General features: G+C 37.6%; 2 protein-coding genes across 2 annotated transcripts; one reads left to right on the top strand and one right to left on the bottom strand.

The window, feature by feature from the left end:
* Positions 1 to 534: 534 nt before the first annotated feature.
* On the bottom strand, positions 535 to 4,581 carry LOC110820729 (mitochondrial import inner membrane translocase subunit TIM50-like). The gene is made up of 10 exons (XM_088218725.1): positions 4,188 to 4,581; positions 3,592 to 3,680; positions 3,304 to 3,340; positions 2,785 to 2,846; positions 2,567 to 2,680; positions 1,670 to 1,774; positions 1,479 to 1,577; positions 1,087 to 1,243; positions 898 to 1,000; positions 535 to 784 (listed from the first exon to the last, which is right to left on the bottom strand). The coding sequence occupies exons 1-10, from the start codon at positions 4,465 to 4,467 to the stop codon at positions 739 to 741; spliced, it is 1,092 nt and encodes a 363-aa protein (XP_088074851.1). The 5' UTR covers positions 4,468 to 4,581; the 3' UTR covers positions 535 to 738.
* Positions 4,582 to 8,055: 3,474 nt separating this feature from the next.
* LOC110820836 (uncharacterized) lies at positions 8,056 to 8,430 on the top strand. Its single transcript, XM_022050439.2, has one exon. It carries the CDS (start codon positions 8,056 to 8,058, stop codon positions 8,428 to 8,430), a length of 375 nt encoding a protein of 124 aa, XP_021906131.1.
* The last annotated feature ends 16,363 nt before the right edge of the window (positions 8,431 to 24,793 follow it).

The raw sequence follows: 24,793 nt of genomic DNA on the forward strand, positions 1-24,793 counted from the left end.
AACCAGAAAATTTTGATTATCTTGAAGTTTGTCAACTCTCTGTATCACTAAGCTTTCAATTTAATCTAATAGATATAGAGTCAAATAGTTGAAGAAATAATGACAACTGAGCATAATCACTGTGCAATCAATGTCCACTCACCATCAACCAAGGCAACTCCTCTAATTTAGTGCTCATACCATTGAAAATAAAGGGTTTTGCTTTATAATCCAAAAAACAACAAATAGAAGAAAATACTGTTTGGTTCCACAAGACTTGTACAAACAAGAAAGCAACCAGCATACAAATTTAAACATATAACCATTACCAAAAATGGGGTTAGAGAAAGGATGAAGAGACCAAACAATGTCAATTGTAATTTTGAGTATTGACTATTTCGGAACTAATTAATTACTAGCACAAACAGGTTTAGAAGAAAAAAAAAAAAAAGAAAGGATGATACGAGGTACAATATTCTGATGCGTTAACCCAAAATTGCGATTTCTGAATCATCAAGTTAATGGAAGGAAAAATGAATTATACTCCGGGCAAAAGAACTCTAAATTCTCAGGTTTAAATGATTAAGTGAAAGGAGACTGCATAAATATATGACAATTGACCAGCAATGGCTTTGACTTGCAAAGCCAATGTTGAACACTCACAGGAATGATTTCTTATGTATTCATCCGTTTGGTTCTCCAGAAAATACGTAAGAGTTTCACACGTACGGTCAACTATACAAAATCCTATCATCATCATCATCGTTGCCAGAAACGTTTTTGGCTCCTCTGTTCTTGCATTCGTCTGTACCATAATTTGTCAAATCAAAAAGTAATCCAGCTTGCATGCCATCAGTAACTTGTGTTTTTTGTTCCTATTACAGATTATAATATAATTAACCAGAGACGAACTCATACCTTTGATACTCCTTGGAACGCTCGAGGAACTCCTTTGCAATATCATTTCTTTCATAAGATGATAGAACAGTTCTTATATCAGCTGGACTATTCCGTGCAACAACTGCATAAACCATTAATTAAGAAAAGTTTAAAGAAGAAAACAGAAACCTAAGTAGAAGATTCCAGGAAAATTTGCAGGATAATCACATTCAAGAAATGGAATAAGATCCAAAAGTGCTGTATCATCTGACTCGAGCTTATATGGCTTAATCGGAACACAGTTTTCTGGCTGAAGGGTGCTATCAAAGGCATGCCCACTCACATAAAGGACCTTTGCTGGATCTCTATTGAGCTTTGACAGATCCTATCAAAAGAAGACCATCTTAATGAGGTTGCTACTACAAACAAAGGAGATATGTAACTAACAAAAGCGAGTAAAAGAAGCTATTGGTATGAAAAATACTTGTGGGACAGAAGCTTGTGCATAAATTAATAGAAAAACAACTAAGAAAACAGATGACTAGCATAGCAAGCTCCATTCCTTGTCAACAGGGAAATGAAAGTGGAAACAGTTTACAGAATACACAGCAGTTCCATACCCTATAGTGTTTGCCATTGACGTAATTGGTAGCACCCCTTGCTAGCCGATACCGTATATAATGATTTGGATCCAACCTATCACACACTGGAACGACATACTGGCCCAAAGAGTAAAAAGAAAAGAATGTTGATAACATAACCCATTACTGAAGTTCAACCAAAAAAATCTAAATTAAAAAATGTAAATCACCATTTCCATTTGGTCTGAGTACACAATAATTTCGTAGAACTTGGCAAGATGTTCCAAAAAGATGTCAACCCCCGGTCGTTTGAACGTCTTCCAACCTCTGTCACGCTTTACATGCCAGCAAAGGAAGAAATGGGTAAATCATGATACACCAATAATCTTCAACAGTTAATATCTATGCATACAGAAGTATGAGCTGTGCTGTGCATATCAATAAAGCCATCCAAGAAAACGGAGATCAATCAACATAATATAATGGTCCCTCTAAAAAAAAAACTGATCAGATGCATTACGTATGGTTCTTCTGTCCAATAACTGAATAATGTGCAGCGGATGCAATACATACACATAATGTATAATCCAGTTACTAATACAATATCGTTGAAGCAAGCAAACCAATTCACTAGATTTTTAGCGAAATTCTTTGGCTCAAAATGTATATTAATTTATTTTAATGATTAGTTGGTTACTAGACACCATGGAACTGAACAAAACTGCTTTGAAGGTAGTATTTCTATTAGAAAGACGCATGTACAGAGGCATAAAAACAGTAACTACGAAAAATGATTTTCCGATTTTCCATATCATAATTTGCTAAGCACATGCCATAATGATACTAACCAGTTTACGGCCTCTAAAGATGTTTTTGACAGACAACATTTTGGTAGTAATAATTAGATTGATTATTATTACTTCAGATTAATTAGGATTTAATATACATACTTAAATATTTTTAGTTGTCTAATGAAATCAAATCTCAAATGTGATGCTTAAGAACCAATTTATTAAGTGTAATGTCTAAAAGAACCTAGATCTGATATCTAGGTTTTCTTCAAAATGCTAAAGAGGAAAATTAATTCCTAATTTGACCTAAATCATTTTTTCTCGTCAAATTCTCACCTTCCAATCAGAATAAAGTAGTGTCTCATTTAGATCTAGAACCAGTGTGAATACATGTTGCTCCGCCGGATGCAAGTCTGGGAGAAGCTTGTCTGAGGTTGGTTCAGTAAAACCCTAAAAGTGAAGAAATTAATAGTGAAATAAATACGACTAGTTCAACGTCCAAGCAAATTATAAAGGAAATGGAGCCATGATTTTGTGTCAGATAGGGCTCTTACTTTAACATGCTCTTCTACCATCTTCCTTAGATCCAAGTAAAGTTCAACTGCTTTAGCAGGAACTGAAATAGGATATAGACAAAAGAATGTTATGCTAAAATCAACACAATCAAAAAAACTCATTTTACTGTTTCCTATTATATTTGGAATTTATAGGAAAGGATTTTCTATATATAGTAAGCTGATCATTGATATATGTTTTCAGAGACAATTGGAGGAACTGTTTTGATTATTTTCTATATCAACGTTGCATTTTATGTGAGAGCCACAGTAGTCACAAAATCTTGCCACCTCTGAATAGGAACTTCAACATTGTAGCAGACGGAGAGGATATAGCAGCCAATCTATAGGAATGAGAACAGATAAAGTTGACCATGCAATCCTGAGAACAATGCACGGGGAGTACTAATTCTATGCTAATAGCATCATTAAGAAATTATAACGTATCAATGAAATAAGTATTAGAACCAATCGTTAAAAAAAAAAAGATACTTCTAAACATTGTTTAAGGGATCTCACCTGTCATGACAGCCGAGTACAATAAACCTTTATATTTCTGCATAGGAAATTGATTAGAGAATGTCACTCCTTCAACATACTATTTCCTTAAAGCCTGAATCATCAAAGCCTATACCCAGTGTCCTACTTGCAGGACTACCTTAAATTGTATAAGGCTATGTAAACATGTTTTTACATTAAGGAATGCCACATTTGAAATGTTCAAGGGAAATTTACAGTCAACACCATCACTGAAGCATGTGTAAAAATAAAAATTTAACTTCAACACAATGCTTTAACCCTACTCACATCCATAGTTGATGAATCATCTCCAACTTTATAGTTTACTGATTCACGCAAAGCTTTAGTCTTTTGATCAACTTCCTCCAAGGTATAAGCTGCCAAAGAAATACAGAACAATGACATGAATCAAAGCCATCACCTCCTCATATAATTCAACTAAAGCAGTCCATTGCAAACACCAGAAGCAGATGCCACTAGATTACCCGTTTACAAACAATAATACGTCACTCTCTTTTCTATGAAAGATAGTCAAATTCAGACTCCAAAAGCAACAAATCAAAAGCTAAACTAAAGTGATAAGCATTTGAAATCATTTTCTCTTGCATGATCTAGCTAAAGCCCAACTCCTTCCAATTTGTTTACATGAAGAAAACTTAAAGAAACCATTTAAAATAAATTATGTTCTCTTACTTCATCATCGACACTGTAAAATATTTTGAATGATCGCGTCATCATTCCGCCACAAAAAACCAATAACAGAACGAGGAAAAATTTTAGCTAACAGTAACATCCAAAGTACTTTCATGTGAAAAACTTACATTCCCAGCTAATAATCAATACAAAAACAGTCCTGCAAAAAGGAAGAAGAAGAATAAACGAACCATAGCTGACATATCCGGCAGCAGCTGTAGCTCCCGTGAGAGCGCCAATGAGACCGTACTTGAGAAACCTAAGCGGCTTCGAAACCTGCGGCGCACCTTCCGGGGTCGGTTTCTTTGATGATGAATTGGGATCGGTAGCGAACTCTTCGCCGACGGCAATTATTGGCCGCGCCTGTGATGATTCAAGAGGAGGCACCTCCACAGAGAAAAGCCTTGGGTTGTTAGATTTAATCTTTGATAAACCCGAGCTTATGCGAGATCGAAGAATTGTCGAATTCATTTTTTGTACTTCTTTTCTTCTTCTTCTCGTTTCGGGGTTTTGAAGTTCGGGGTTAAGTAGGGTTTTCCGGCTTATGGTGACGGAAAGAGAGAGATATTCGGGGTTTGGGGTTTTGATTACCTGTTTACTAATTCTTCACTGTAATTGATGGGTGTTTGGGAGTCGGTGTTGGTTGGTTCTGGAATAGGCCAGAGTAAGCCGGGGTTAGTTTAGTTTAAGCCCACTAAACATATAAAACGGCTTCGTTTCTCTAATTTCTGTCCAAAGACGGTGTTTGGGCCATAAAATGAAATCACTCTAATGTGACTGATTATTAATTGGGCCCCATCTAACAATTAGGTCAAATTTAAAAATTGGGTATTTGAGGGGCGAGCAAACCCAGACTATAAGGTTTGGGAAATCTGATAAAAATTTAAATTAATTTAATCAGGAAAAATAAAAAAATTACAAAAATAATAAATTTTATTTATTACATTAGAAAAATATTTTATTAGCTCCCAAAGTTTGATACTTATTATAATTTGAACAAAAGGGATATAAAATTATAACAAAAAAAAATATATTGAGGACTAATTCGTAGAAAGTGCTAAATTTCGGAAACTTATTTGGTAATATATTATAAAATATTTTAGATAATTTTGATGAAATTGATCACTTTAATTTATCTAAATATTTCAGATAATTGTTTGTAATTTATGGTTAAAATAAATATTTATGAAATTTACTTATAAATATATAAATTTGAAAAAAATCTACAATTGTTTAACATAAAATGTTTGAAAAAATCATTTTGTAAATTACACTTAATTTAATTAGGAGATCATATGTAAATTCTATCAAAAGGTGACAAAATTTGATATCACATAAAATTTTATGTGGTACTAAAATATATATTAACTAAATTATATGTCAGAGCTCGACTTTAACATGTGATTTATTAGACTTATAATTTGAAAAAGAATATTAAAGTTTGAATAATTTTAAAATAATTTAAAAGATTCATTAGAATTTAGAATTAAAGAAGTGTGAGACAGAATTAGAAATTTATAGAAGAAAAAAAATAGAAAAAAAGAAGAAAGGATGTATGGAGGAGAGAATAAAGGAGATAGAGAGAGAGAGAGGGAGACTCGTTTTTAGAGTAAGAAAGAAATTGAGAGAGAGAGCGAGAGAGAAATAGAGAAATATAGGGAGAGGATAGATATTAAAGAGAAAAAAGAAGAAAAATACGAAAAATTTAGAGAAAAAATAATAAACTATGATTTTATTCTATAAAATTTATATTTTTTAATTAATTTATAGTTAATATATATATACCTGAAATAGTACATGAGAACTTTATGAAAACTTTTTGCAACCATTGTAACGGTCGTAATTTTTTAAAATCTCTAACATTATATCAAAATTAGTTATTAGAATTTATAATGTCTTATCTCAATTCCAAATAAAAATTCTATCATTATTTTCTTTTTCATTATCTTTATTATTAATTCGTGTATATAGTTCTGTAAATAAATAAATATAAATTCAAAAAATAAAAATTAAATAGTATTTTTATATATCAAATAGAGACTTAGATTTATTCTAACCATAATGTTATGATATGTTTAGAATAAATGGAGAAACAATGTTATGATATATTTATATATCAACTAGGTATTTTTATATACAAATTTATTTCGTTTAACTACTTGAATTGCAAATTGCAGACCAATTTCATAAAATACAAAAAAAAATATAATAGTACAATAAAAATATAATAAAATTTTGAACAAAAATATTATTTTAATTTTAAATCACTTCTATATTTAATTTAAATTAATTATTTTTTATAATTCGTTCTAACTTGATATATATAAATATAAATAGTTAGTAAAGTTGATTACATTATGCATTAAATATGTACATTATAACTAATTTTTACATATCCAATAACTAAGATATATGAATTAATATAAAATATAAAGCAAATGCAACATAAGATCTATATGAAACTTTGATGAACTTAAATGTATTGCTTCAATTCCATATAACGTTTTACATAACTTCAATTATTTTCATTTTATATTGGATAATGATTATATTTTCGTTAGAAAAGTATAACTAAGAATGCATAAATGAATACCGCATAAATTTTAAAGTTTTTTAAAAATGTAATCTTAATGAAAAAGATATATAATATAATGTATATATATGTAATAGTGATGATACATTGAATATTTTATAATTTCAAAATCTCACACAAGAAAATGAATGCTTGTGGCTTAGCTTTTATGTTATCCTCAAAAGAGTAAATGTAGTGAACCACTTAGAAGGTTGAAAATCACATGAATGGTTGATATCTTCATTTGCATAAGCTCAAAGGCTACAAGTCTCAAACATCAAAAGAGACTTACAACTACTCTTTCTTTTTTCATTTAATACAAACCATTGACATCTTCGTTACACTCCAAAATTTACAACCCTAACTAATTTCTTCAATGACTTGATATGACGATAACCATTAAAACCATCCCACCCTCAATAATTGAGAGAGAGAGAGAGACAAATTCTCTCTCTCAATTATTTGTTTTATTCATCATATACATATATATATAAAGTAACCATGTACATAAATATTTTTATTATATAGTATGTCACAGATATCTCTTACTTCTGAATCAGTTTTCATATTAATTTTGTTACGTATTTATAAAATTTTTTTAAATAAAATAAAAATAACTTCAAATCGTATTAGATTCTACAAATATAAAATAAAAATAAACATAACTTATATATATAGATACATATATATGCATATTATAAGCTACGTAGATATATCATGCATATTAAGTCCGGATGAGATAAATGTCTTCTAGTAATATTTAAACTATTTCTAAAGCTATAAACTTTATCTTAAATATTTCTTTTCATGCCATTCTAATCAATTAAGTCATTATCAACATCAAATATTTACTTTAGTTATCTCATAAATGCTACGTAATTATCAAATAACCCAACGTACACGCTACATAAGTATAAATATTGCATGCATGTGACATTGGAATAGTTAAATTTTTTTTTTCTCTTAATTATAATTATAATTATACCAACATTAAATGGAAGAAAATAAAACATATGATCAATTCAATTGTTGTGGTACATGTAGTATGATAAATAGCCTTAAACATTTGTATTAATTAATATAATAATTAATTATCTCACACGAGTAAAAAAACAAATTGTATTTTAATATGGTTGAAAGTTTTAATAATTATTTATTGCCCCTTCTTTTACTCCCTAAAATTATGAGACGTTAATTGTGCATTTATAATTTATTTAAATATTTATATTTAATTAATAAAAATGTTAAATTCATAAATAATATTTTAATTTGAGGACCAAATTTAAATAACCCGAAAAAATAAAAGACCCAAATATGTAAATTCACAATATATCCATAAAATATTGATGAAGGCAAATAATTGTCCCATGATTAGCCCTACCTATATATATATATATACATACATGAACCCACTTTTATCCTCCTATATCTTAAGCTTTGAGCTAGAAGAAAAGAAAATTCTCCCCTTCCCCATCTAAAGAAAGAACATGGCCCTCAAGTGGGTTCTAAGCTCAGCATTTACTCAAGTTTTTGGACAGTCATCCTACGATGCCAACATGTCCCAGAAGGAGGTAATGGCATGCCCTACAAGTAGTGAAGTAAAGGACGTGAGCAGCTTCAAAAAGAAAATTATGGCCATGGAGATGGCGGACAAGAAAGGTTGTAGAGAAGATGCGTACCCTAATGGCTTCCAGATGCCACTCCACTACCCTAGATATTCCAAGCATGATTATGAGAAGATGGAGGAGTGGAAGCTGGATATGCTCCTTAAAGAATATGGCCTTGTCCTTCCTAAGGATACCCTTCTTCCTGAGAAGAGAGCTTTTGCTATGGGGGCATTTCTCTGGGCTGATCAACTCTGAAATTGCAGCTCTCGTCAGACACTTTCTTTCTAATTCGATTTCCTCACTAATTTTGGCGACTTACCTATATGTGTGTGTGTGTGTGTGTGTATGCCAGACGTATGTATCATATAGCTAGTTAGTACTAGCTAGCTAGTTGGTGCTTGTTTGAAGAATATCATATCTATATATATGGGTATAATCATGATCAGCCTCCCGTAATAGAACTGCATGTTACTTTGTATGATAAAATATATAATATGTAATTTAGACTAAAATAATTTATAATATTTATATTTTTTTAAGGTTAATATTGACTGTTTAGATTTCTATATTGAAGTTATTTAGCCACGAAATCAGAAACTGTACCAGCTAATCATATAATATGTGTCTCTAAATTGAATTTTTTTTCAAATTTGAATTATATATAAAAAAATGTAACTGTAAATCCAATATTATGAAACAGATAGAAATTTGAATGAAGATATATAATTTTAATTTGAAGTAAAATTTTATCCAATTCAATTGTGATTTCATACTTTAATTTCATAGAATTTAAATATATCATTATGAAATTAAAAATGTAATTTACAATATATGCATTAAGTATATAAATTATGAATATATTTCTTTATGTAATAAACAATTAAGGTCATGTGTGAATAAAATGGTAATTGTAACGCCCGGGAATTGGAAGAGGAAAAAAAAAAAAGTCACGTCAGCAGACCCAGTCAGCAGTCCCGGCCAACCAGGACCTGCCACGTGGCAAAACCACGTCGACCGGGGACAGACCACGTTGGCGATCCGCGTATGCGCGATCGGACGGCCCAGATCAAGCGGGCGTACGGACGACCCAGATGAAATCGCACGGGGAGATTTTTGACTGCCGATCGAGGTAAATTTCATACTTCTGACTCGTTTTTCCACGCTGATTTCCCCTGTGGCCAAATCGGAGCCAAAATCCCGGCCAAACGGCCGGAAAACACGACTGAAACCCAGCGGCGCCGCCGCGCCCCTTCTCGGTTTTTGCCTCCTATGAGGCCCTTCCCGTCCTCCATTTGATGCAATTTTTATATCACCGTGATCACCATTCTTTTCTCTACAGGTTGATCAGAGCCGAATCACCAAAACACGAACTTCACCGGAGAGCTGCCGCACCCGAGAGCACCGCCGCCGGTAAGCTTCGGGTTTTTATAATTTTTTGGCCCCCTGAGGGCCCTAGGGTTGTTTTATCGCAAGGATCGATGCAAGTGTGGCCGAATTCGGCCGGAAACGGCCGAAAACGGCCAAACCGAGGCGAATCGCCGGAGCACGGCGGAGCCGCCGTGCCGGAATTGCGATATTGGCCAAAAAGGGGCCCTGGGCCTAATTTGGGATTTCTTGGAACACGTGCAGGTACCAGTAGTGCGTTTCAGTTCCCCGAAAAAAATTCAGGGAAAATTAGGGACAGCCGGTAGGCGCACCGTGAAGCCGTGTTCAGACCCCGAAACGAGTAAGGACCCCTCACCCTATTTCCTATCACGGTATTAAAGTTCAATAAATGATAACACGGTATTTCATGAATCAACGAATGTGTGAAATTGCTTAAGGTCGCTAATGGAGTCCGAGTCTAGTGTGTTTGTCGGTTAACTGTTATTTGGCCTGTTTTACAGTTTTAAATGCAGTATGAGGTTTGATGTTTTCATTTTATAGTTTCGTGTGTATATTTTACTGTTTTACTGATTATGGATTGAATGACTGAGATATTGATGCTGTATGTTGTCTGTTTGGCATAAATTACCGTTTTGCTTGTTTGTATGTGGATTGATAATGCTGACTGAGGGAAAGGAGAATGAAAGATTATGTAAATGGGTGATTGTTTAATGGGATCAGCCTGACTAGATATCCTGGGAGATGGTGGACGGACCGGATCCGTAGGGAACCTTACCGGGATTGTGGTCTCCCATACCGGACGGGGTATGAAGATCTTATGTGTTTTGGCGCCCATACCGGACGGGGTATGGAGACGGCCCGTTTCACCCTCATACCGGACGGGGTAATGAGGTTTATAGTTTTGGCGCCCATACCGGACGGGGTATGGAGACAGCCCTGGAATATGATTTCAAGTGTTAAGGTTTAACGGGTAGCGGGACCCCTATGGATCCCCATGGATACTAGTGGGCTGGTAAATGAGGAAAATATGTTGTGTAACGATTGAATTACGAAAGGATTGATAAGTATTATGTTATACAGTTTATATATGATTTCATGTTGATGATAATGTTATTGCTTTCGTATACTGTTTTATGAATTTCACCGAGGTAGGTGGATGGTGAAGGATTTATTATTGATAAAAGAATTTGTTGTAAATTATGCTCCATTGGTCTTTTTGTGTTTTCTACCCACCTTTACCTCCGTGACGGTGAGATATCATGATGTCTTTACTGGGCTAGTGTAGCTCATTCCTTATTTAATCATTTCAGATCAGGAAGACATTGTTCCCGAGCCGGTTCCGTGGGAGGACGACGAAGGGGACGCCTAAAGACTCCATAGTCATATTCGTAGCTTTTACTTTCAAGTTTCTCCTTTAGGTAGTTTGATCTTTTATATTTTGTGAGCACGTTTTTGGTTTTAGTGTAAGGGATGTTAATCGAATTTTTGACTTCGCTTCCGCATTTGATATTTTTAATACACATTTCATTTTAAATTTCCGGGGCCGTTACAGTAATAAAAGCGTAAAAGCCCAAAAATAGTTAAATAAATAATATTGAAATTTATCAGTTATGCAAAAGTAGTTTAGGATTTAGAATTATATTCCTTACATAATTTAATTGAAATGCCAAATAAAGTTACGGAAATATCTCCTAAGAAAATTAAAGGACAAAAAAGTATAATTTGAAAAACTTATAAAATCAACTTTCGTTGCGCAAATGGAGAAATAGGAAACAACTTTTTGCTAATTTTCTTATTGTTCAAGATCAAGATTTTGGTCGTCCTAATATAAAATGGTTAATAATAAAAGTGTGAACTACACTAACTCAGTAAAAATATCAATATTTTACCATCGGTACGTAAATTCAAATGTTTGTAGAAATCGTAAAACAACCAAAGGAGCTCATTTTTAAATAAACTCGTTTAATTAAAAACACTGATATCTTAACTTACATGTAAGTTCCTAAATGTCATTTATGAAGATAAGAATCAAAATAGTATTCTACACTACGCATTCTAAAAGACCAATAGTCATTAACTTTTATTATTTTTATTTACCTACCAGTGCCATTAGGGATCCATAGCGGTCCCCACTACACGCTAACTGAACATTCATTTTAATAATCAACCAACCGTTCTTATACCCCGCCCGATAATGGGCGCTAAATATACAACTACCTTAATACTTCGTCCGATAGGAGTGTAATCAAAACAATTCCCAACTCCTTCTGGAATGAGACTCCTCAGCCCCGCTTGACTGAGAATAACATCCACGATAGGGTTACTCTAGGTACCAAGTTCGTACACTCTTTTCTTGGGCACTCAGTAAACCCTGTTTATTAGACGTTATTATTCATGCATTGCTCTCCATTGTCTACTACTTAGCCCTAAACAGCCTATACATCACAATCATACGAACGCATATTCTTAAGATAGGTACAAAAATTGAGGATGCATCAAACCTATAGAAACATGTTATACACACAATATAGTGATCGGAGAACATAGATTGAGGAACCTTACCACATTAGCTATATATTTAAAGCAAATAAATTACAGTAAGCAGAATAGTAAATAGATAAGTAAAATAAACAACTGAAGAGATAAATATTACAATTAAACTCGAAGCAGGTATGGATTGACCAGTTATTTGCTCCATTGGCCACCTGTACTTAATTAATTAAATGACCATAGTTTAACTAAAATTTTTATTTATCAGTTTAGCTTCAATTTAGTCGTAACATAAAAAAATGTGAGAGATTCTTACCCTAAATCGGTGTCCGGAATATTGCCTTTTTCACTACGTTTTCTGGCGGTTTCCAGTTCCCGGATTTCTTAGATTTTTTTGTTAAAACCAAAACATACGTCAAATATCATGAGAATACATAAAAAATGGCAAAAAAATGGTCAAAATTCTCACAAGGAGCTGATTTAGGGTTCCGGCACGCCGCCGCTGCCGTGCTCCACAGCTAGTTCTGCCGTGCTCCACAGCCACTTGTTCTGCCATCTACGATGGCTCCTCCCTCGGTCAGGCCAGTTTCGGTAGGTTCTAAGTGAAAACCTGCGCAATTTAGAGTTAGGTGGCTTATATTGGTGAAAAAGAAAGAAAATCGAAACTTACCAGTGATTCAAGTTTTTTTGGTGCAGCGGCTCTTCTACTTCCTCCTCGCAGTTGTAATCTTCCTTTGGTTGCCATGCACTAAAAATATGTTAGATAGCCTATGTTTGAGAAACGGAAGGGATCTGAAAAAGGATCTGGGCTCATCAGAGGAGTTTTGTAGTTTTGGGTATGACGGCTCAGCTGAGCTCTACCCTGCGTTTCTAGCTTCCCCTCGAGTTTTCCTGCATTGATAAGGGTTTTGGGTAGTTTAGAATAAAAAACAGAACGAACGGGAGAAAAATTCACTTAATGGCATCAATTTGGTTTTTCGGTGCGGTGGCGACGGTGGTTGATCTTCTTCTCTGGCAATTGGTTTACTTTTCAGTTGCTCTTCTTCTTTTTCTCCAGTGATCCTTGGCGGCTAGGGTTTTTGGGAGTCTAGGTAGAGAGGTTTAAATACATCTTTATTTTCGATCTAGGCTACTCGTTCGAGCCCACGTGGGCTAATCTCGACCGTTGGATCTCACTTATTTAATAAGTAAATCAAGGTCATTTGATTGAAAGCACGTGGGTCATTCGATCGCATCTACTGGAGAAACTGATTTGGGCCATTTGTGCGTGCGTGAGTGAATCCGGACCGTTGGATCGATTGGCACGTTGATTGCCCTCTTGGCCTCCCGCATGGAATGCCTAGTGGCGTGTCTGCCATGCGACGCACAGTGACTGGTCGTGCCGCTGATGCAGCCGTCCTATATGGCCTATTTTTTATTTTTGCGTTTTGGCCCTAGTTTTCAAATTTTCATTTCAAATGGGTCTTTCTTAATTTTTATTTTGACCCATCCCTTTTAAAATTGTTTTCAAATATATCTAAAATATATATTTTTCAAAAAATTTTGAAAAAAAAATTAAAATTAAAAATTTTAAGATTATTAGTAAAATTGATTTTGTCATCCCGAGCCTAAATTCTGGGCTCGGAGTGTTACAACTCTCTCTCCCTATAGAAAATTTGGTCCCTCAAATTGCTGCCCTCCCACTAGTCGAACAATTGAGAATATAAGGTCCTGAAGTCTAATTCCAACTCCCAGGTGGCCTCGTTCTGCGAGTGATTTTGTCATAGAATCTTGACAAATGAAATTTCTATATTGCGAAACATTCTGCTCTTCCAGTCCAAAATCATAACTGATACCTCATCGTGAGATAAATCCTCTTGAAGTGGAAGTGGCTTGTAAGATAAGATATGTGAGGGATCAGGATTGTACTTGCGTAGCATTGACATATGAAAGATGTTATGGACTCTATATAATTCTAGAGATAGTGTGGCTTCTGTTTGTGAAAAAAAATAGGAAAATTGAAACTTATTAACGGTTCAGGTTTTTTAGTACGACAGCTCTACTGTTTCCTCCTCGCGGTCGCAGTCTTCCTTTGGTTGCCCTGCACCAAAAATATGTTAGATAGCCTATGGTCGAGAAACAGAAGGAACAGAAAAAGGATTTGCGCTCACCAGTGTGGTTTTTCAGTTTCGGGTGCGGCGACTCAGCCAAGCTCTGCGCTCCATTTCTGGCTTCCCCTAGGATTTTCTTGCATTGATAAGGTTTTTGGGTAATTTAGAATGGAAAAAAGAACGAACGAGAGAAAAATTCACTTACTGGCGTCGATTTGGGTTTCCACAGCGATGGTGACGGTGGTCAGTCTTCTTCTCCAGTGACTAGTTCGCTTTCCGGCCACCCTTTTTCTTTTTCTCTGGTAATCCTTGGCAGCTAGGGCTCTAGGGAGTCCAGTTAGAGAGATTTAAATACCTATCTGCTTTCGATTTGGGCCGTCCGTTTGGGTTCGCATGGGTCGATCTCAATCGTTGGATCTCACCTATTTAGGAAGCAAATCAGGACCGTCCAATTGAAAGCACGTGGGTTGTTCGATCGCGTCTAATAAAGAAATGGATTTGGGCCATTCGTGCACGCGGGAGTGAATCCAGACCATTGGATCGATTGGCATGCGGATTGTCTGTGTAGCCTCCCACGTGGAATGTGTGTTGGTGTGTCTGTCATGCGGCATACGGCGATTGGTCGTGCTGTTGATATGGCCGTCCTACGTGGTTCTTTTTTTTTATTTTTACACTTTGTCCCCAGTTTTCAAATTTTCATTTTAAGTAGGTTCTTTATGATTTCCAGTTTGGCTCATTCCTTTTAAAATTATTTTTAAATATATTCAAAATGCATATTTCTTCAAAAATTTTAAAAAATAATTTAAACTATAAAATTATTAAAATAAATTTTATCATCCTGAACCTAAATTTCGGGCTTGAGGTATTATAAAAAGAATTTTAAATTACATAGAAAATAAAATACTTGTGTTAGTTTTTTATGCACTAAAACTAAAAATTGGAATAAGACTATATATTGATTTCATAAATGTATATATATAATATGCATAAGTTATATATATAATTTTGAAATTCTTCTCCTTTTCTAGTGGGTGTTAAATCCTGATGGGGAAACGCCATTAATTTCTCAACAAAATGAATTCATCATATATACATATATATATATATATACCTACCAATTAAATGTTGCCAAAATTCGTTTAACACATTAAATTAGTTACCTCCGTGAAAGGGAATTGAATTCATGTATAGGGTACTAATTTTTTTCCGTACCAAATCTGTAATACCCAAGAAATTCCCTTTTTATTTTTTATTATTATTCTTTTATTTTATTTTAATTTATTCTATATAAATATAAATAAGTATTAATATAATCTAATTTAATTTATTTTATTTTAATAGAAATAAATATAATAATAATAATAATGGGTAAAAAATTATTTAGGGAATCAATTAAAAATAATTTTAGAAAAAAAAGTAAAAATTTGAGTTATGGGAGTATTTTTAAAAGAAAAATAAGAAACCGGAAGGTAAAAACGTAATTTAAAAAAATTGTGCCACATCAGCTGTCCGGTCAACAGCCCCAGCCAACCAGGACGAGCCAGGTGATAAAGACGCTGACACGAGAGGCCACGCGGAAGGAAGCCACGTGGGCGATCCGTGCGATCGAACGGCTGAGATTTGTTCCCACGCGCACGGACGACCCATATTGCATCGCGCACAGACAGTCCGGATTGAATCGCGCACGGACAGTTCAGATTGAATCGCGATGAACGGTCCAAATTCATTTCTTATTTAATCGCGATCAGACAGTCCAGATTAAATACGATGGACGGCTTAGATCAAAAGCGAATGGTTATAAATAATCTCATCCACACCCAAACCCTAACCCTAGCCGCCAGAGCCCCTCGTCGGAGAAGACAGCCCAGCCGCCGGAGAACCGACCACCGCCACTTGCCGTCGTACCGGAGCAATTTTTGGCCACCAAACGAGGTAAAAATTCTATCCTTTGCTCAGAATTTGATTTTAAACCCACCTATGGCCAAATCGGAGCGAACCCGAGACGGATCACCGTCGTGCTGGAATTTCAAATTTAGCCGAGTAGGCCCTGAGTCTGATTTTTAGGTTATTTGGGACATGTGTAGGTACCGTAGGTGTGTTTCAGTTCCCGAAAAAAAAATTCATGGAACCAAGGAACTGCCCGTAGGTGCAGTGAAAATCTAATTTTCGGCTTCAGATCAGGTAAATACCCCTTACCCTATTTCCTATCATGGAACTGAAGTATGAATAAATGGTAATACTATATTTTGTACAAATTAAATAGATATGTATAATTAATTATGGTTGCTAATGGAGCTCGAACTGTACATATTTTTCTGTCAATTTCTGTTTGATTTATTTTACAGTTTAAATGTAACGCCCGAAAAAATTGGAAAAATTTATTATTTTATTATTAAATATTTTTATTAAGTTAAAAAAAAACGCCACGTCAGCAGCCACGTCAGCAGACCCAGTCAGCAGTCCTGACCAACCAGGACCTGCCACATGGCAAAACCACGTCGACCGGGGACGGGCCACGTTGGCGATCCGCGTACGTGCGATCGGACGGCCCAGATCAAGCGTGCGCACGGATGGCCCAGATGCAATCGCACGGACGGTCCAGATTCAATCAAAAACGGACGGCCCAGATTAAATCAAAATGGACGGCTGAGATCAAAAGGCAAAAGGGTATAAATAGAACTCCCACACCTGACCACAAAAACCCTAGCCGCCTGCCTCGCCGGAGAAGATAAACCAGACGCTGGAGAAGCCGGCCGCCGCCACCCGCCGCCGCACCGGGGAGATTTTCGACCGCCGATCGAGTTAAATTTCATACCCCCGACTCGTTTTTCCACGCTGATTTCCCCTGTGGCCAAATCGGAGCCAAAATCCCGGCCAAACGGCCGGAAAACACGGCCGAAACCCAGCGGCGCAGCCGCTCCCCTCCTCGGTTTTTGCCTCCGATGAGGCCCTTCCCGGCCTCCATTTGATGCAATTTTTATATCACCGTGATCATCATTCTTTTCTCTACAGGTTGATCGGAGCCGAATCACCAAAACATGAACCTCAACGGAGAGCCGCCGCACCCGAGAGCACCGCCGTGCCAGAATTGCGATATTGGCCAAAAAGGGGCCCTGGGGCTAATTTGGGACTTTTTGGAACACGTGCAGGTACTAGTAGTACGTTTCAGTTCCCCGGAAAAAATTCAGGGAAAATTAGGGACAGCCTGTAGGCGCACTGTGAAGCCGTGTTCGGACCCCGAAACGAGTACGGACCCCTCACCCTATTTCCTATCACGGTATTAAAGTTCAATAATGATAAAACGGTATTTCTTGAATCAACGAATGTGTGTAATTGCTTAAGGTCGCTAATGGAGCCCGAGTCTAGTGTGTTTGTCAGTTAACTGTTATTTGGCCTATTTTACAGTTTTAAATGCAGTATGAGGTTTGATGTTTTCATTTTATAGTTTCGTGTGCATATTTTACTGTTTTATTGATTATGGGTTGAATGACTGAGATACCGATGCTGTATGTTGTCTGTTTGGCATAAATTACTGTTTTGCTTGTTCGTATGTGAATTGATGATGCTGACTGAGGAAAAGGAGAATCTGATTACAAGTGTTAAAGGTTAACGGGTAGCGGGACCCCTATGGATCCCCATGGATACTAGTAGGCTGGTAAATGAGGAAAAATATGTTGTGTAATGATTGAATTACAAAGGGCGTGATAAGTATTATGTTATACAGTTATATGATTTCATGATGATAATAATGTTATTGCTTTCGTATATTATTTTATGAATTTCACCGAGGTAAGTGAATGGTAAAGGTTTTACTATTAATAAAAGGATTTGTTGTAAATCATGCTCCATTGGTCTTTTTGTGTTTTCTACCCACCTTACCTCCGTGACGGTGAGATATCGTGATGTCTTTACTGGGCTAGTATAGCTCATTCCTTATTTAATTATTTCAGATCAGAAAGACATTGTTCCCGAGCCCGTTCCGCAGGAAGACGACGAAGGGGACGCCTAAAGACTCCATAGTCATATTTGTAGCTTTTACTTTCCAATTTCTCCTTTAGTTAGTTTGATTTTTTATATTTTGAGCACGTTTTTAGTTTTAGTGTAAGGGATGTTAATCGAAATTTTGGACTTCGCTTCCGCATTTGACATTTTTAATACACATATTTTATTTTAAATTTCTGGGGCCGTTACATTAAATGCATTAGGGTATTTGGTTTATTTATTCTATGGTTTGAATACATGAATCACTGCTTACTTCACTACTGTTTGATTTTGGGAATTTAAGATATGCTTGCTTTGTTGGATGCGTGTTACTTGTTTAAGTATTCATGTTTGAATTGGTAACAGAGACTAAGGAAAAATAGAAAATTGGTAAATAAGATGACAGCCTCACTAGATATCCTGGGAGATGGTGGACGGACTGGGTTCATAGGGAACCCTACCATGAATGTTATCTCATACCGGACAGGGTATGGAGATTTGGTCATTTGGCGCCCATACCGGACGGGGTATGGGGACAGCCCACTTCACTCTCATACCGGACGGGGTATTGAAGTTTATTATTTTGGCGCTCATACCGGACGGGGTATGAGAACGGCCCATTTCACCCTCATACCGGACGGGGTATTGAGGTTTATTATTTTGGCGCTCATATCAGACGGGGTATGGGGACGGTCCTGGAATTAAGTTTGTTTAGGGAAATGGTTCACGTGTAGCAGGGACCCCTATGGATCTCCATGGATACTAGTAGGCTGATAGAAAGGGGCAATTGTTGTTTGATGATTTGAATATAAAAGTATGATATGTACTATATTACAGATTATATATGAATTTATGATCTTTATAATGTTATTGTTTCCATAAGTTTTTTTTTATAAATCTCACTGCGGTAAGTGGACGATAAATGGTTTGATTATTGATAAATGAATTTGTTTAAAATCTGTGCTCAATTGGTTGTTTTTGGTTTTCTACCAATCTTTACTTTTGTGACGATGAATAGTGTGATGTCCTTACTGAGCTAGTGTAGTTCATTCCTTATTTAACCATTTCAGATCAGGAGGACCTAGTTCCCGAGCCCGATCCACAAGAAGACGACGAGTAGATGCTAGATATCTTATAGTTTTCTTTATACTTCTTTCATTTCTAGTATTTCCTTCAGAGAAGTTATTTCATGATATTGTTTAGTACTTTTAAGTTATTGTGTAAGGGATATTAACCTTAGTCTTTTATTTCGCTTCTACACTCATATTATTATATGTATTTCTTTTTAAATTTTCGGGATCGTTACAAAAACATCATGGATCAACAAAAGATATATGTGTGTGTATATGTATATGTATAGAAAATTATTAGGCAACATGCTGCATATCATAGTTCATTTAATCCATATAGTATTATGATTATAGAGACTTGACTATTAATTATGTTAAAAAAAAATACTTAATTTTACATAATTATCAACTATCATTGAGCATATAAAAATTCGATTAGTCACATATTAATCGATAAATAAACATTTCGAGACCACTTAGTAGTTAGTACAAAATAATTATCGGACGATTAATAAATAGTTGAAACTTAATTTTCTCAAGGTGTGGATATGATGGTAGTAGTTTAGAGAAGCTCACAAGCAATTCCAAAATATAAGGTATCTAATTCAATATCATATCTTAGGTTATTTTTAGAGATAAATTTATAATTAATACAAATATGCAAACTAATGATTGATTTGAAATATATTTATTTTTTTTCAATATGGGATTTCCCAAAAAAATAAATAAAAAAAAAATTGATGATATTAATTATGTAGTGTGTTTTTTTTTTAATTTTTCTAAATTTAGAATTTTAAATTTTGAATTCTTTTACTTCTTTTTTAAAAATTAAAAATTCAAATATTAGGAAAGAATGGAAATGATAGAGTCAACAATCAACATCTTTATTTTTTTTTCCATTTTCTAAATTATATATATATATATATATATATGAAAATGGAAAAAACATATAAAAATAAACTTTTTTTTATTGGGTAAACTATGAAATAAATCCAACAAGAGGAGTAATTAATCCTTGATTAATGGTATATATCATTCTTCAAAACACCCAATAACTCAATTCTAAATATTTTTCTTCTTTAAATTTCAAAATTATGGTGTGTATTTTTTGTCACATTCATGCATAAGAGTCCAATATCCAAACTACAAAAACAACTAAATCTCACCCACAAACAAGAAGATAGCTACAGTGTCTGCTGTCTAGGAGGAAAAAAAGAAAAAGAGAAAACAAAAGAATATTGTGGCTTTGGTATATTCATGAGAAATATCACCCTCAAATTCATATATATATATATATATATATATATATATATATATATACATATCTATACACATGTGTAGCACCCGGAAAGAAAAAAAAAAAAAAAAAAGGGGGGGGCCACATCAGCAGCCACGTCAGCAGGCCGGGTCAGCAGTCCCGGCCAACCAGGGCCTGCCACGTGGCAAGATCACGTCACTCCGAAAGGAGCCACGTTGGCGATCCGCGTGGGTGCGATCCGACGGCCCAGATCAATCACGCGATCGGACGGCCCAGATTCAAACGCACGGACGGCCCAGATTCAATCAAAAACGAACGGCCCAGATTAAAACGAAATGAACGGCTGTGATCAAAAGGCAAGGGGTTATAAATAGAACCTCCACACCAGACCAAAAACCCTAGCCGCCAGCCGCTCGCCGGAGAAGACGAACCAGAGGCCGACCGCCGCCACCCGCCGCCACTCGCCGCCGCACCGGGGAAATTTCCGACCGCCGATCGAGGTAAATTTCATACCCCCGACTCGTTTTTCTCCACTGATTCCTCCTATGGCCAAATCGAAGCCGAAATCCCGACCAAACGGCCGGAATACGCGGCCGAAGCCCAGCGGCGCCGCCGCGCCCCCTCTCGGTTTTTGCCTCCGACGAGGCCCTTCCCGGCCTCCGTTCGATGCAATTTTTATATCACCGTGATCACCATTCTTTTCTCTACAGGTTGACCGGAGCCGAATCACCAAAACACGAACCTCGCCGGAGAGCCGCTGCACCCGAGAGCGCCGCCGCCGGTAAGCTCCGTTTTTCCGTGATTTTTTGGCCCCCCGAGGGCCCTAAGGTTGTTTTCTGACAAGGACCAATGCGAGCGTGGCCGAATTCGGCCGAAAACGGCCGAAAACAGCCAACCCGAGGCGACTCGCCGCCGCCAGCGGCGGCGCCGTCGCCGGAGCACGGCGGAGCCGCCGTGCTGGAGTTGCGATTTGGGCCGAAGGAGGCCCTGGGCCTAATTTGGATTTTTTTTTGGAACACGTGCAGGTACTGTTAGTGTGTTTCAGTTTTCCGGGAAAAAATTCAGGGAAAATTAGGGACGGCCTGCAGGCGCACTGTGAATCGTATTCGGATCTCGAAAACAAGTAAGGACCCCTCACCTTATTTCCTATCACGGTATTAAAGTTCAAAATGATAAAACGGTATTTCTTGAATCAATGCATGTGTGAAATTGCTTAAGGTAGCTAATGGAGCCCGAGTCTAGTGTGATTGGTGGTTTACTGTTATTTGGCCTGTTTACAGCTTTAAATGCAAAATGAGGTTTGATGTGTTTATTTTACAGATTTGTGTGCATTTACTACGTTTTTATTAATCATGGGTTGAATGACTGAAAAACCGATACTGTATGTTGTCTGTTTGGCATGAACTACTGTTTGCTTGTTTGTATGTGAATTGATGATGCTTATTGAGGAAAAGGAAAATGAAGGATTGTGTAGACTGATAATTGTATGATGAGGTTAGCCTGACTAGATATCCTGGGAGATGGTGGACGGACCGGGTCCGTAGGGAACCCTACCGGGATTGTGGTCTCACATGCCGGACGGGGTATGGAGATCTTATGGTTTTGGCGCCCATACCGGACGGGGTATGGGGACGGCCCGTTTCACCCTCATACCGGACGGGGTATTGAGGTTCATGGTTTTGGCGCCCATACCGTACGGGGTATGGGGACGGCCCTGGAAACTGATTATGAATGTTAAAGATTAACGGGTAGCGGAACCCCTATGGACCCCCACGGATACTAGTAGGCTGGTAAATGAGAAAAGGATATGTTGTATAATGATTGAATTACAAAAGGCGTGATAAGTGCTATGTTTTACAGCTTATATTATTCCATGATTGTGATAATGTTATTATTTTTCTTATATTGTTTTCATAAATTCCACCGAGGTAAGTGGATGGTAAAGGTTTTCATGTTAATAAACGAGTTTATTGTAAATTATGCTCCATTGGTCTTTTTGTGGTTTTCTACCCACCTTTATCTCCGTGACGGTGAGATATCGTGATGTTCTTACTGGGCTAGTGTAGCTCACTCCTTAATTAACCATTTCAGATCAGGAAGACATGGTTCCCGAGCCCGTTCCGCAGGAGGACGACGAAGGGGATGCCTAGAGACTCTGTAGTCATACGCATAGTTTATTTTCGAGTTTTCTTTCTTAGTTAGTTTAACCTTTTATATTTTAAGTACGTTTTTGGTTTTTCGTGTAAGGGATGTTAACTGAAATTTTGATCTCGCTTCCGCATTCGATATATTTAAATACTCATTTCTTTTTAATATTTTCCGGGGCCGTTACAGTTGGTATCAGAGCCGCATTTCCTCGGACCCATCCCTTACACTATAGTCCTTTAAAGAAATACTCACCGATTGGTCGTTACTCAACCATTCCTTGTAAATGCAGGTACACAGAAATGAGGAGAGGAAGGCCCCCACTAAACCGAGCGGCCCAAGATAATTCGCTTCGGGAGGATTTGGACAGATTATATGAGATGGTGGAAGCTCTCGTAGCTGCTCAGCGAAGGCAAGAGGAGAGAAGGGAGTTACCCGGACCTCCTCCGCTAGCGCAGGTTGAGCCCCCGTTACAGCAGGCTGATCCCGAGCCACCCCGGCAGGAGCCTGTTCCTCCACAGTACCACCCGGCACCACAGCCGCGGTACGACCCGGTACCACAGCCACAGTACCAACAGGTACCGCCACAGCACATTCCAGTGCCCCCACCCCATCAGCAGGCGCCACCACAGGGTCCCCCAGTTCACCCTCAGCCGGCCCCAGTTCCTTTACCTCGGGACCCCGCTCCCTCCTTGATCGACCCTGGCTTCATAGAGAGGTACAGGAGACTGAACCCTTCTACTTTTTCGGGGGGATCCTCTTTTGAAGAGGCCCAATACTGGCTGGCGGAGACTGAGAGAGCCTTTGAGACCTTGGGAGTAATTCCTGAGCAGAGGGCTGCCATTGCCTCCTACATGCTGGTAGGGGAAGCAGTACGCTGGTGGGAGCTCAAGCGGGCCACCCTGCCTGTACCAGTTACTTGGGAGCAGTTCCTAGCGGCTTTCCATGCGGAGTATCTCCCTAAGCACATCCAACATTTAAAGGAAATTGAATTTGCTCAGTTGGTCCAGGGTAATATGACAGTGTCGGAGTATGCCCGCAAGTTCCTGGAGCTGGGCCGACATGCCCCGGAGACATTGTTGGATGAGGGCCGAAAGGCCAGGAAATTCCAGTGGGGTCTCCGCCCGGCGATCAGACAGCACTTGTTGGTGATGGAGCTCGAGACATATTCGGCAGTCCTGGCAAAGGCGCAGATCATAGAAAGGAGCTTCGACACCCGCCCTCAGCTAACGGGAAGTTCCCGACCTTCAGCCCCGCTCCGCAGGCCAGCGCCTACCATGCCTGTCCAACCCAGTAAGAGACCCAGACCTGCCGTTCAGGGCCCTCCTCAGGCTATGGGGGCAGCTCGTGGGAAGATCTGCCAGTACTGCAGCAGGGATCATGGGGACCGACCCTGCTACCGCCTCAACAACACCTGTCGCATATGCGGCAGTGCCCAGCACTATGCGAGGGAGTGTCCTAGGAACCAGAATCAAGGGAGGCCTCCAATCCAGGGCAGAGTTTACAACCTTACCCAGAAGGATGCCGATGCAGACCCGGACGTGGTACATGGTATGTATACTATCTCTGGCCACATTGCTCATATTTTGTTTGATACTGGTGCATCACATTCTTTTATTTCACATGTTCTTGCTTCCAAAATTTGTGTACCACCTGATAGACTTGATTCATTATTGTTTGTATCTACTGCTGGGGGGGAGACATTACTAGGAGAGGTTGTCTACAGGGCATGTGCCGTGGAGATAGCAGATAGGAAATTGAGGGTAGACCTGATAGGGTTAGACACAGGGGATTTTGATGTAATCCTAGGAATGGATTGGCTGGCGGCGTATCACGCCACCATAGACTGCTTTAATAAAAAGATTGTATTTAATCCTCCCAACGAGGAGCCATTTACAAGTTAATAAAATTATTCGGTACTGATTCTCCCTAATGACAAATTCTTTTCTTCTTAATTCTCAGTGCGTTGATATTGTATTTTCCCTAACTAGGTAAACCCAAGAAGAAAGTTTGTATCCAAGAGATTCCAGTAGTCCGAGACTTTCCAGACGTATTTTCGGATGAACTGCCCGGTCTACCAAGGGACAGGGAGGTCGAGTTCACCATAGACTTATAGCCAGGAACCCAACCCATCTCGGTAGCTCCTTACCGAATGAGCCGCATCGAAATGGAAGAGCTAAGGAAACAAATCACTGAGC

The sequence above is a fragment of the Carica papaya genome, chromosome 4 (genome assembly GCF_054855325.1).
Source record: "Carica papaya isolate Zhongbai chromosome 4, ASM5485532v1, whole genome shotgun sequence".
In the NCBI taxonomy this organism is placed as follows: Eukaryota; Viridiplantae; Streptophyta; class Magnoliopsida; order Brassicales; family Caricaceae; genus Carica; species Carica papaya.